Source organism: Gymnodraco acuticeps, unplaced genomic scaffold (genome assembly GCF_902827175.1).
Source record: "Gymnodraco acuticeps unplaced genomic scaffold, fGymAcu1.1, whole genome shotgun sequence".
NCBI lineage: Eukaryota > Metazoa > Chordata > Actinopteri > Perciformes > Bathydraconidae > Gymnodraco > Gymnodraco acuticeps.
In genome coordinates, this window is record NW_022990021.1 from 1,292,126 (window position 1) to 1,306,393 (window position 14,268).

Consider the following 14,268-nt stretch of genomic DNA (forward strand, 5'->3'; position numbering starts at 1 on the left):
ATTGTGTTAGTTCCTGACCTTAATCTTTTATCTATCTTCATGTCACTTGGTGCTATCACACACAATCAGTATTTTTCAAGAAAATAACTTCCTTAAACATGCATTGTCTGTGAAAAGGGAACAAAGATCACAAAGTGTTCTTGTTAGCGCAGTTCTTAGTGAAACCTTAAACCGGTCCTTTGCTCCCTGTCTCTGTCCTGCTGCTATAAGTACAGGCCTCTGTTGGTTGATGTTTGGACACTGTTATCAAGCATCTATTTCTGGACAGGCCTTTTTATTGCCAGTTTGTGTATTTTATAAAACTGTTCTTTAATTATGCCTCTCTTGATAGAGTTTGTAGATGAGCATGCAGTCTGTGGTCGTCACTCGCGTGCCAAGCTTCCCGATTGAAGCTGGGCCCGGCCGGGTGTTCTGGCGGATCACTGGGTTAAGACGAATGTTGGCTTGTGACGTGAGTTCGAGTCTGGCTCGTAACCTCTGTCCCGCCGTCTGACTGTCTCACTCCTTTCCCTTTATGTCATTATAAGGAGGAGAAGAATGTTTAACCCTTTGTCCCTCCTCACCTCAAAGGTCACATGACAGTACAGTTAAAGATGTTACAGAACAAAATTGGCAGATCTTCAATATGCTTTTAGATAGTCAGTGTTCTGAATATATCATTGCTCCTTTCCTTTCTCAAAGAAATGTCTTGGAGAGTATAACAAAGAAAAGCCCTCACATTTTGAAATAAATCCATTGAGTTTAGAGTACCAGAAAAGCATCTCAAAATGTCAAATATCATATATTTCGAATATGAGGATGTCGGGGAAATTCAAAATGTCTGTGGTGGGCAGGGCATTTCTATCAATAACGGAAATGTACAACATACCAAAGTGACTTTGTTAGTATATTTGCACTCTGTGGGAGGGATGAGTCACCACCAAGTGCATATCATCGATTTAAAATACTGACCACAAAAAAACAGTCATGCGCCTGACTGATCACCTTCACTTTGAAGTTAAGAGGCAGGAAATGTTAGTTCCTCAGAACCATTGCAATGTTATTTTAGAAACCATAAATAGCCGGTTACTCGTTATCAGCTGCCAAGTTGGAAATGTGAGGAGGACTTTTTCGTCTAGTCTCTAAAGGGCATCCTTTAAAATTGTTTTTAAAAAAATCATAACTGATCATCTAAATTTGCAACATTTAAGACTTACATGCATTTTCAAATGGTAAAGAGGCAGCTGTATTTCGGTTTCTACTCCCTGTAGATGACAGTTTCTTTGGTCAAAGGTAGCATCTTCACACATGTGGTCTGATTGTAAATGCTGCTCTTTGTGGGAGGGACAGATGGAGATGACAGTGACAGCTTGTAACGGTGTCAAGTCAAGTTAACCTATTATGTCGCCTAGTAGACATCGGACACTTTGTTTTAACCTAGTTATCTTTGATCCAGTCCAACCATACAAATGGGTTTTCAGTTTCTAAAGGCAGACATTATTACCTCTACAATTATCCAAAATTGCCCGATTTCTATTTATTTGATAGGTTTACAGCTCCTCCTTACCTTCTTCCTGTTTTCATTCTTACTTCCTCCCAGAAGGATAGTTTTCCAGAAGCCCTACATGCACATATTTACTGTGACTAAATCTAGCATGGAAAAGTGGGGGGAAAAAAGCTACACTGGTCTTCTTTGAGAAAGGTCTGAGAGGTACTGGGCTTCTGGATCACTCTGGGAAGACATGATGAACTGAGTATCTTGTCCTCACTTCCTCAGCATTCATGTCCATTGTGTCTTTCAGTTATTACATAAGAGTTCCTTTTTTTCTGTCATGTGACTACCTGATCGCAGACATGAACATTTAGATGGTTTTTAACCCTAGATAATTGTAGTTTCCAATATTGTTTTCTTCATCTGATCATTATTGTTATCTGTATTATTCCAGCCATGCCCTGAGGTAGATAAGCTGGTTCCCATGCTTTTTGCCCAGGATCCCAGGGTGCTGTAACTTTATCCCTGTGTACCTGCCTCTCCCAAAGTGGTGGGGTCTAGGTTTACTGAGAAAGTAATCTTCAAACACACCCGAGCTAACACCAATAGACTCCTTTATCGCCACTACTGCACGGATTACAAGGTCTCAAACAAGTTAAAGTTGTTTTTCTGAATTAAACAGCCGATAGTATGTAATTGCCATTTTGTGAAGTGATTACCATTGGCACAGCAGACGAAGAGCGCTGCCAAAACATTGTGTAGTCTGCGCAGTGTCTCAGTTTCAGTGTCTCTTTGGCAGGTGATGTCTTTCTTGAATCTGCTTTGTAATACACATTCACACTGCCCAGCACCTAAAACATTCTGCACTGCACTTAATCTCTTGTCGTTGATTGTGTTTTAATGAAATACACCTCTCAGAAATCCCTCTCCGTCAACAAGGTCATTGATACTATTGTTGTCAGGCAGCAGGGAGGCTTATCGTTTCTTTGATAGCTGCTGTCGGACAACCAGAAAATGATTTCCAACTGTGACACTGAAAAGTGGACCAATAGTGAGCCCTCTACTTCTTTACGTTGAAGTAAACCGGTGTTCTGATAAAAATGTTGATAGTGAGGAGATTTCAAGTTTTTTGAAGTCTCAATCTGAGGAGGACTTGGGTTTCTAGTTTATCGACCGTAAACAAATAAAGGATTTAGTTGTTTGCCACATTAGTTCATATACAGTATACATAAAAAAACATTCCTACTGTCATTTGGACTACAAATGTACACCCCTATGGTACACACTCCATTTGGTGTATCTTGGATCCTTACAATAAAGCAGTAGGGCTGCAAGTAACAATCTTCTGGAATGATCCATTTCATTTTGGGCATAAAAAAGAGATAACAAAAGAATGCTTGTTACATTAACTAAAACCCAAGGTGACTTGACATGTCTTGTTTGATCTACCAGCTGGCTGATTTTCTATTGCAGAGTACAAAGAAAACCAGCATATACTGCTGAAACGATGAATACATTTGAAAAGAATACTCTCTGACAGCAAACTTCTTCTGAACTTAAGTGTCCTCTTGTGTTGAATCCTTGTTAACATATTGCTGAATATGTTAACATATGAATTCTGATCATCTTTGAGGATTCCTGTGTTTGTATGTCCTATACAGGGACTCGAGAGGTGGAGGTTAGCTGAGGCACGTACCGCCGCTTATCAAGACCGCCTCTGCTCAGTAGCACTGTGTTATCAGGCTCTTATCTGACTCTAATGGTTAATAACCTTGGATGATAGCGAGAAAGTGCTACAGCGCTTAAAATCAAGTATGATAGAAATTTAAATTAGACAGGGTGTCGTTGTTTCTAAAGGCATATTAGTCTTCCTCACGTATAATGTAGTTCTTAAAACAACATCCAGTTTAGGCCATCTGTGTTTCTAAAATGGCTCTGGGCACTCAAAGGTACTTTAAGGGCTTCCAGGAAATCCTGAAACTGTTGATCATTCCTTAGTGTAGATCTCTGGCGAAGCGTGTTGCTTTTTCCTCTGTATTTTGTTGGCTTTGCATTTCAGCACATCCCAAACAAGTCGGCACGTTATGGGGTTAAAGTGCATCCTAACATAGTCATTGTGAGTATGTTAGCATGCTCAAATCCAATGCTGTGTCTATATGAAGCCTCACAGAGCTGCAAGGGAACTCGTCACTTGTTACATTTTTAGCGGAGAACTGGTGTCTGACTCCTAGATATCAGCACATACTTAAGTACATATACAGTATTTCCTGGTGATGCCTGCCAAGTCTGTGCTGTAGCAATCTTCACTTAGTTGTTTAGTAAATGCTTCATGTCATGCGCTGCTCATCCTATTTAATGAATACAAAATCATCACTTCATATTCCTTGTTTTAAATTAAATGTGCTGGAGTAAAGAGCCAAAACAAATCAAAACAAAACACTGGTATTATACTTTCTGATTGTACTTCATATTCAGGGATTACTGCCTTACAGCTAAAGTCTTCCAGCGCCTGTTTGCCTCGTGTTATAAATCTCCAGCTTTCTCAGACTAACCCCCGGATCTGTTTCTGTCTCCAGGTTATGCTGCCCAAAAGCTGTCTGAGTCCCAGTGAGAAAGAGAAGGGCTAAAGCCGCACCGATCCAAACCATCTTATCCAGAGCCTCTCCAGCAGCGACTGAGCCATGAGCAACCCCAACCACTTCCCAGATGCCGTGTCGTCGGTTATTCACACTGTAAGTCCACACGACCGCACACAGAAAGGCCTCAGTCTACCCCGTCAGGTCAGCCTCCACATGATAAAACACATGAAAAGGGTTGTAAAAAGGTTTGTAAAAAGGTTTGTAAATGTGCGGTTAATTTCCAAGGAAAGTTAATATAAATATAAAAATATTTTCTTTAGGGAACCCATTTGTTGGGAAAATAGACACACAAAGAAATACTAGATTGTTTTGGTTAAAGGTATGCCAATTTACTGCATTCAGAAGCATGTTCATCTGTCATGCACATATAATTTGCCAGCATACAATTACAAACTTGCACCACATGGTAGCCTTCCATTGACTGTCTAATTATTCTTTATTGACCTCCTTTATTTTCTAAAGTACTTCTTTACTTGACACCCAAAGTTTGCATACAGCACACATTGTTGGCTCCCATTTTCAAAGTACATTGCTAGCTAGCTAACTCACCACACGGCACGTTTCCCATTGTATGTATTTGACAAATAAGTGGACTCATTTGGCAAAAATAATAGATAAGTCTGTTAATGATGTGATAAAAGGTTAGTCATAGTCTCTTCATTCGTGCGACTTTAGCCATTGAATGTAAAACTTTCCTCAACTTCATATTCTCCCTGTGCTGGATGTATGCTGCATCAGCTCCAAAAGACTTCTCTGGCATCAGTGTATATTTTGGACAGTGCTGTTCCCTCAAACTATGTGTGCACACATCAAGTCACATGCTAGAGCTAATTTTCTCTCAACGTGCATCAACAAAAATATAAATATTCAAAAACACTTCAGATCTGCAGTGAATTTCCCTTTTCATTAGAGTACCAGAGAATGTGAACGGTTCCACAACTGAAACAGTTTCCTTCCTCTTTTATTTAAGCGGATGGGTTGCCAGTATTCAAAAGCAAAAATAATATTGGCATATAATGAAAAACATAATTGCCCGGCTGCTGGTGGGATTGATGTGATAAACATGCTGCCCGGGGGCATTTGGTCAGCAGCCAAAGTAAGCTGCATTCCTCAACTAGTTCATTTTGCGATGATTAAGATGCTGCAGCAGAGAATATCGCAAGCTTATAGGAACAATCCTCTCATGAATAGCCACATATTGTTGGATATCATCAGTTTGCAATGGTTTGTGAATTCCAGGAAACATTACGTTTGATTGCATTCCAGGATTCAAAAGGATAGCATTTATTTACTAGCCTTTCTCATGTTCTTTTGCTTGAGGTAAGGATTTCTAAGTTTCTCAGAAATGTCTGTCAACAGACCAAAGCTGGAGTTTACTATGCTGTGGGTTGAATGTGTAGGTGAGTGGAAATAATGATGTCTTTAGAGAAGTTTGAGCAAAAGAAGAAGAGATTTTCCACTCAGTTACAAGTCAGAGGCCAAATCTGATCAGACAGACTTCTGATTAAGTTGACTTTTTATTGTACACTTGAGAGAGATAACTTCTTACTGAAAGCAGAAATCCTATTCAAACTGATCAGAGCTGATTTGTTCTTTATTGCAACATCGACATAGGAAGTGCCTGATTTCCCTTAGCACAGCGTTTTTTTGTCAGTGCTTCCTTTCCAGTATTGCACAAACGTGTGCTCATGCTGACAAAGACTGCTTCTACCTGCATGTAGCCTGGACATAAACAACAAGTTCTGTCTGCGTTTGAAATCAAACCCCAGCTGTACAGAGAAAAAAGCTGAGTACTCCGGAGGTGGAAGTGAATATGTGACACTGATCCATGAAGGAGGTGCAGAGAGACTGAAGATGTCTTTTCTCAATTGTTTTATTTCCCTAAATAACAAATTACCTCATACTGAAATGACCCCATACTAAAGCTTTAACTGAGTTACCTTAATTAATTTGTACAATAATTCCAACACTAAATGCCACATAAAATACAAGTTACAATATACAACATAATGCATTATCCATGATTGAAAAGGAGCAGAACAGTCTTCCATTACCTGTCAATTATTAAATAAAAGTTTGACTTTGCAGTAACTGAAATATAGTAAAAGAAGTAGAACATTCAAAGTGCTTTATAATCCAACAAACTGTTGCATTAGCAGTGTGACGTTTTGTTAAGACACTGTTCTATGATTACACCCAGAATGATTCTGAATACCCCTTTAGGTAAAGTATAAAAATGGTAAGTTAGCATTGCAAAAATCATTGAGTTTCAATTTGACTACCTTGTTCTTTTATGTTCTTGCCGAAGCCTTTTGAGAATCAGCATATCTTTACTGCCGTTTATAGCCAGTAGGACAGTTGACTGCCATAAACCATTTGAAGGCAGGGGATTACAATATGACTTGTCTGTAATGAGACTCACCAGTGTGTAGCCTGATGACCACGAAGCTTACAAAAGATACAAATGTTTGCTGTATGACAGTGCCTCGGCAGTTATTGGTTGTTTTCTCGGCGCCGACTCTACCAAGTTAATTATTATCTCCTTTACAATGTGTATGTGTGGTTAAGGAGAGTTCAGATAATCCCGTTTGGATTTTTTTAATGGCTAACATTGTGAAACTGAGTAATGTCTTCTTCCTACCCTGGAGATCTGCCCTGGTCACGTGACGAGGGCTAACTGAAATGGGAAACAGGTTGTCTTCTATAAATGTGACGGACGTCTCCGGATTTTTCACTTTTGACATTGGAAAAGCAAATATAGCTATCTTGTTGTATTAAGGCTGCAGCAGCACGTGTGTGTTTGATGTGATGGACTATCTGTTTTCATTAAAGGTGAGTTTGTATAGCTGTAGTTTGATAATAGAGGTCTCAACGTGACACGATAGCTGGTCTTTTTCTTATCCTTCCCAGTGAGTCATTACACGTTATCCTACATTGGGCAAATGGAGATGTTCTATATGTAGACCTACTTGTTCTTACTTTGGTTCTTTGGGTAGATTTGCATTTAAGTGCAATATGTGTAAATAGGTATGGATACAATAGGGATATGTGCAATTTGACGGACACTATGCATAGGTGCAATAGGGAAAGTGCAATATTTGATTTACGTATGTGCAATAGGGAAAGTTCTGTACCTGTATGTTGTTTGTTTGTTTGCCATGTGATATGTAATCTCTGTTCTGTATCTATGACTGATTGTCCTAAATGTTTTTATGTTTATTATCTCGATGCCCAAGACACATTTCTCCTAAGGGAGACAATATCTATCTATCTATCTATCTATCTATCTATCTATCTATCTATCTATCTATCTATCTATCTATCTATCTATAACACTCTGCAGCTGGTTAATGTGCAGTCTTGTTCTTGTGCTTTTGAGATTTACTTTTACTTCCTCAACAGCTCATTGACTTTTCTCAGGCATTAGAAATCCAAGGTAATTATTACAACCTAATGTTATTTTAATGCGTCAAAGAGTCACCCCTCTAATGTCAGCAGGTGGATTATGAGCGGTTTCTTGAAAGGTGACCGCTGTGTGAATTTCATCTGGTTTAATTAACAGGAAAAAGTCATAGGAAGGAACCCGCTGTGTTGCTGGCTCAGTTGAAAACAGTTTGTTTTTCCTTCTCCTCTCACACAGAAAGGTCAGAGGTCAGGGTCAGCTGCAGAACAGAGGGTATGGTAGGGATATATCTTGCTGTAGGGCAGTGCAAACAAATGCTTCATGCATTGGATGAGAACTTTCTAGTGTACGTTGAGTTATCTTACCAGATATGTTTGTATTAGTTAATTGTGAATGTGTGACAAGGGGAGGGGGTTGGAAATGGAAAGTTGAGAAAAAGGACAGACATGGAATGAAGAGTAGAACACTTTTTTATAATAAGGTGGTGAGAAACTCATTCATTGGATCATTGGATTATTGATGTAAAGTACTATATATACATTTGACCGCAACTAAGAATATTGATACCACTATCAAGTCTCTCCTCATAAGCTATTCTCAGGTGCTAGTTAGCTTAGCATGTAAAGTTTGCTTTGACTGCAGATTAAATCAACAATATATATATATATATATATATACATACAAGTGGGCAGATTGTGTAACCATTTGACCGAGCCAGACTTTCTGTTTATCACTGTTTTTTTAAGCTTTATGCTAAGCTAGTTAGCTGCTGCCTGAAGCTTCATACTACCATGAAAGCGGTGTTTATATTCTGATGTAACTCAGCAGGAATAAGAATAGGCATATTTCCTGAAATTTAAAAAAAATGTAAAGACTGCAAGTGACCCCTCACTATTGTTTTAACTTGGAAAGTTCAAACAAAGAGATTCTCCTCTCTCAAATAGTTTCTTTTTAAAAATGTTGAGGCCTGATAGTATTAATCTAACCAACGTATGAACGTGCGTTTTTGTTGTTTGTCCTGATAATCTTTCCCCTATGGTAGGTCCTAACCTTCAGGTGGGGAGCTACTGTTCTAGGTCAAGACATGCACCAACACTTTCTGTCATCATCTCATAGCCTCATTCTATTTACTGCAATAATGAACTCTGACATTTTAAGGCCACCGTATCAGTGACTCGAGTGAGTTTCTGTGTGGAGAGAGCCATCAGAAGGGTCAGTACAGTGCTATTCACACCCCCTCCTCTCTTTAGTGTTGTTACTTCATAGACTTCCTCTGATGTCCACATTACAGCCCCTGCAGAGTTTATCAGTTGGACTTCTTCAACTAAGATAAAGCTGAGTTGTGAGAACATTATCTCAGGCAAATTATCTTTCAGTGTTTTGCTACTGAAAACCATGTTTGCACCATATGAAATTATAAAGCTGATGACTAAAAGCAAAAATCCCCAGACAAATATTATCAAACGGTATCATTAGACAGGCAGCCAACCAAAAGAGTAGGAGACTTATTTATTTTCTGCTCTCTGACTGTCTGGAGGATGTCTTGACTATAGAGTTTATGATGTAAACATTTGCATTTGATTCAAGCCTAGCATACATGCCTTTTTAAAACTATGATGTAATAGAAAAGTAGTGCTTGTATATCACAAAAAGTTGGCCGAGGACAAAACTGGGTTACAACTCAACATGCTTTCCTAGAATATTCAGAGACGGAGCATTTGCGCTCCGGGGTCTCGGTCCAGACTCATGTTAACATCTAAAGGAATGCAATGACTCATCAGCCAAACGGCATGACACTCCACAACATCCACAGCTATCCCCCCCTTCCCCTCCAAGTGCTGACTGTGTGGGATTTGAGCCTACCTCACAGCACAGATAATCTGCTCTGCAGCCTCAACACATTGTCAAGTGTCCACCTCATTACACAACACACAGTACACAACACACTTCTTTCAAAAACTATTGATTTACAAGATGACCTCTTTAGGTAGCTTATTTTTTTTTTTAACACGGCACTACATTTAGATACATTTACAATACAAACTCAAACATTTCCTTTGTTTGTTTTTTCAGTCCTTCGAGACTACTTCCACTGCCTGCTATGAGTCAGACTCATTTGTGTCTCACTTTTCCACTTAAGCCCAAGCTGAAATTTCTCAACAACTATTGGATGGATTGCCAAGAAATGTACAGTAGTACGGACATTAATATGCCCCTTGAGATACATATGCATGTTGACACTCTTAACTAAGCTGACAAACAAGGTTAACATTATTTTTATTTTAATCAGCAAGTTAGCATTTTGAGCATGCTAACATTAGCTTTATGTCAAAGCTTTGCTCTACTGAAGTACATCCTCACAAATCTGCTAGCATGGCTTGGTAACTGGAATATCCTCAAGTCTTACAATATTTGGCTTTTAGTTTAAGTGAAAATGGAAAATATACCATTACTTTACTGCTCTATTCTAATCTTCAGCATTATCTTCTATTCTTATATTTACCCTGCCTTGCATAATTCATTATAGTTTACAATGAAATGAATACACGGGTAAATTGGGAGTTCTAATATTGGTTTCTGTGGATACATGCAATGGATAGGCTTCCTGCCCTGCTAATTCCCTAAAGTGAACATAAATTCAAATAATTGAGTTGTATTGAGATCCTATTGATTGCAAATACAAAATAAGTGGCACTTTGATTGAGAATTTGATCGAAAATGATGAAAATGCCCTTTGTTGATAGATGTCATCAACATTAATGCAATATAACTTCCCATAAAAAGACACCAGTTTTCATTCGGTTAATACATTATGCATTCAATATAAATGAATTACTAAGTTAAGTGGTTTTATTCACTGGTCAAATCGTCATCCACAAAGGTTTTTTTCCATCATTTGTCATGTAGAATGTAGTGATTTGTGGTTTGACCTTTCTGGCACACACAACATTTTAATCTCAAATGTCATATGTCAATAATCCATGAAAAATGCATCCTTTGAAAATGGTTAGATTTCCTATGCATTTACATTGCCCTTCAAGGCACATTGACTAAGAGCACCGGTGTCAATATTTAGGCTTCATGTGTCAAAGTAAGAATGTGGAGATGAATGTCAACGTTGGGTTTTGTTCTTGGCTGTTCAAACACGGCTTGTCCTTTCAAGCAGCATTTGTCCTCAAAGCGAGAATGAGAGTCTTGTTTATTCTGCCTACGTACAATGGGCAGACTGGGGAAGGTGGCAGGTTGGCCGATAGGGCTCTGATTAGGGCATCACGCGGCTTTGATAAGCGTGGAGAGAGGGATGTCTCCTGCTTGCAGCTCTTAATAGAGGTGACTTGATTCAGAGCTCCAGTTGTGTCATGTTTGAGCGCACTGACACTTGTTGCCATCAAACGTTAACCAAGCTAACGTTGCCATGAGCGAGGTAAGTCCCCAAAACTCTTAACTCTCATTTTTGTTTTCACTGGGCTCCCCCTCGGCTTGTCTTCGCACATGGTTTTGGTTGTGGAAAATTCTCCCACCTCTTTGAGAATCCCTCACACATCTCTCCCACCTCTAGGGATTCACTGTGAAACCATGATATGAATGAGAGCTCTGTAAAAATAAACTCCCGGATAGTGTAGCAGCATACATCTGGATAGGATAAGGGTACAGAAGGCTTTTTGGAATCGGTCATCTAATTGAATTTTGGAAGTATTGAGATAGTGACGGAGACGCAGGCTGATGCCTATTTGCAAAAATGCAACGTTTTCTTCATGTTTTAATGGAACTGTTGCTGATGCCAACATTGTTAAACAGCTGCAACTCAATCATGTTTGTCTATTCTATTTGCTTTGACTACATTTATGTTTCAAAATACCCACATTTTCCATTGAAATGTTCGTGGTATTGATGCTTTAAAGTCCTGGATTGTCTTTGGCAGTTTGTTCTGGAGGTCGCTGAGGTGAACGCATAGTTTATTTTTTGCTCTTTTTTTTTTACACTATTGTTGATCTGTCAAAGGAAAAAATGCTATATGAGGAATTGAACCTTGGGTAAATATTGAATGTGTGCTGTCCTCCTCTTTTTACTCATAAGTCTCAGTTTGTCTTCAGGTCAGCGCAGGGCTTTCTGTTTCTGTCACCTGTATGTGGCATGTACAACCAGGTCAGAGTAAAAGTTGGCACGGTTATGCGAGTCATGGGAATCTGTTTTTCACGGTTCCTCTGGACATGCCTGAATTCATGTAGGTCCACCAAGCTATAAATAAGATAAATTGCTAAATTGAGTGCTTCAGTTACCATTTTTGCGTTTGATGTGCAAAATGTGATAAAAGTGTAACAAACAATGTTTCAGGGCTGATCCACATCATGCGTGTAACACCTACCAGTTCTTGTTCTGTATGTGATGAGTTGATTTAAGTTGAAGTGAAGAGTGAACTCGCCTTGTTACTATATTATTTCTAGATTTATTTTGGTGTCTCGTTACAGTTTGTGGCACAGTTTGAAAACACATGTCCAGTGTTGGAAACAAGTTTGTTTTAGAGTAGAAAATGAAAAGATACCACAGTACACAATTATTATAAGTTTATAATAACTGCATTATAAGTTTATAATAATAAACTTATAATGCAGAACTTTTTCTGTCTCAAGTAAAAGTTCTGCATTCAAAACTCAGAAGTATAATCAGGCAATTTTACCAGTGCGTTGAATTTGATGATATTATTAAATCTGTCTTAATCTTAAAGCTAAAGATTAATTATTGCTATCAGATAAATGTATTGAGAAAAAGGACAATGGCACCCTGAAATAGTGTGAATTCAAAAAATTACAACATTGATATAATCCATTTTAAGTTACATTTACTTTACCCACATTGATAAAAAATCTATGTCAAACAAATATATGTAATTTTTGCATATATTACTATGTGTTTTTGTACTTTGTTAGCAGTCTTCTGTGCATACACATTGTGAGACAAAAGTAAGAGCTGCAGGTGTGAGGGGAGTCTTCACAGGCTTTGTGTTACTCCCTGCTGCCATGGAGATAATGTAATATATAATTGACATGCTGGATGTCCTGAGAACCATTTATTGGAGCATCAGATAACCTGCAGCCCCTGAGTTTTGCCACGGGAAGGGTTCACAGCAGGAAATGAGGCACCTGTGCAGTAGTCATGGCAACATTTACTCTTGCGTGAGGTGGCTACAGCCCGATCCTGTTAGCCATAGCAGATCCTCTCGCTGTGTCACGGCAGGCAAACCTTATCACAACATCCCACCGGCAGAGCGGGGCGCAGCAGGGCACGACATCCCGCTGCAACCAAACAGATCCCTATCACCCACATGATCCCTGTCACACCACAGCTATGAAAAAGAGTAACAGATCAGAGCACATGGCTATTGATTTCAATTTAAGGCAGATTTTCAGGAAGGTATGCATGACAGAACTCACATGATGTCTGACGCTGCAGTATTTGCAGAACCAGAACTCCCTCTAGTGTTGGTTTAAGTGAAAAGCAATACATGCTGTGTTCCAAATCCTTACTACATAGCAGGTTATGAGTTGCCATTATCTGTGTGCAAAATACAAAACTATTACAGTTTTCCGTGTGCAGTTGATGGACACGATTCTCCGCAGTGAAATGCACAAAGGAAGATTTAGAGCGTATCACAGCTGCAACACATTAAAAATAAATGAGGACAAAACGGTTCGAGAAACACCCAAGAAGACAACAATAAATATTGATCTAAAAGAAAAATATTTTGCTGGCCTTTTAAGGTTTAGTTGGCAGTATAATAACTGCAAAAATAGAACACTATAAAGACAGTGTATAGTATACTACAGTAAGAAATTGGGACAAATCAAACGTAAAGAGTACTAAATCTAAATGACTTATGAGAAATAAAGTGCTAAATTGAAATAACAATGACCTGCAGTGAACTTTTATTGTTAAAAGAAGCAGGATGATATATTAAAAATACTAGAATATTTCACAAATGTATGGTTTGCTAATGTGTTTCTTAATTGTGTATTAATTCTTTGTATTAATGTGCTGTTAATAAATATATTTCTCAATCTAAAAATGCTGAACAGCTGACAGATTTTTATTCAAGATTTGTATCTAAAATATGTGTTTTGTTGCAGCCAGACGCTCCTTCTGACGCTCCTTCTGACGCTCCTTCTGCCTCATCACTACACGGGCCTCCGCGCCCTGAAGAGGAGGATGATGGGGACCTGAACAAAGCGTTGGGGGTCCAGCGCTTCGAGCAGATCCTCAGCCCCGCTGCTGCTGTGCCTGATGAACAGCACCACAACTACCATGAGGAGGACATTGAATGTAAGCCCATAGTGATCCCTTTAGCCCGGGCATTGTGACAAATAACTGTTTTCGTATGAAAGTAGCTCATGTCTATGGATCTCTGCTTCACCTTCCCTCAGACCACCGTCACTCCTCGCACCACATCCACAGACCTCTGTCCAAACTGCCCTCCGACGGACGCAGGAAGAAGAGCAACAAAAAAAGGAGGAAGGACAAAGATCACAAAAGCAGCCATGCTCCCAGCGGCCCCATAGAGGAGGGAGAGGATGAAGAGGAAGAGGAGGAGGACGGGACAGAGACTTCTGGTCCATCTGAGACGGAGAGAGTGAAAGATGTGGAGGTAATCATTCTAATTCATACTCAACTTTGATGGACAAATATCTCCAAGGGCTGGATTCAGCATTATATACTAAATATGTATCAGGCAGTATTTGTGTATGGGCTTAGGTTGTGTT

The 14,268-nt window shown here is 39.1% G+C and overlaps 1 protein-coding gene across 6 annotated transcripts in view; it reads left to right on the forward strand.

Moving 5' to 3' along the window:
- The window catches only part of slc4a2b (solute carrier family 4 member 2b), a 45,799-nt gene that overhangs the window by 12,070 nt on the left and 19,461 nt on the right, over window positions 1–14,268 (forward strand). For 5 of the 6 annotated variants that reach the window (XM_034214046.1, XM_034214044.1, XM_034214047.1 and 2 more), the window contains 3 exons: window positions 4,048–4,203; window positions 13,639–13,831; window positions 13,933–14,153. In XM_034214046.1, coding sequence (XP_034069937.1) covers window positions 4,153–4,203; window positions 13,639–13,831; window positions 13,933–14,153 — 465 coding nt within the window. In that variant the 5' untranslated portion in view covers window positions 4,048–4,152. Of the gene's footprint in view, window positions 1–331; window positions 452–4,047; window positions 4,204–13,638; window positions 13,832–13,932; window positions 14,154–14,268 lie in introns of all 6 variants that reach the window. The other variant, XM_034214048.1, reaches the window with a different exon arrangement.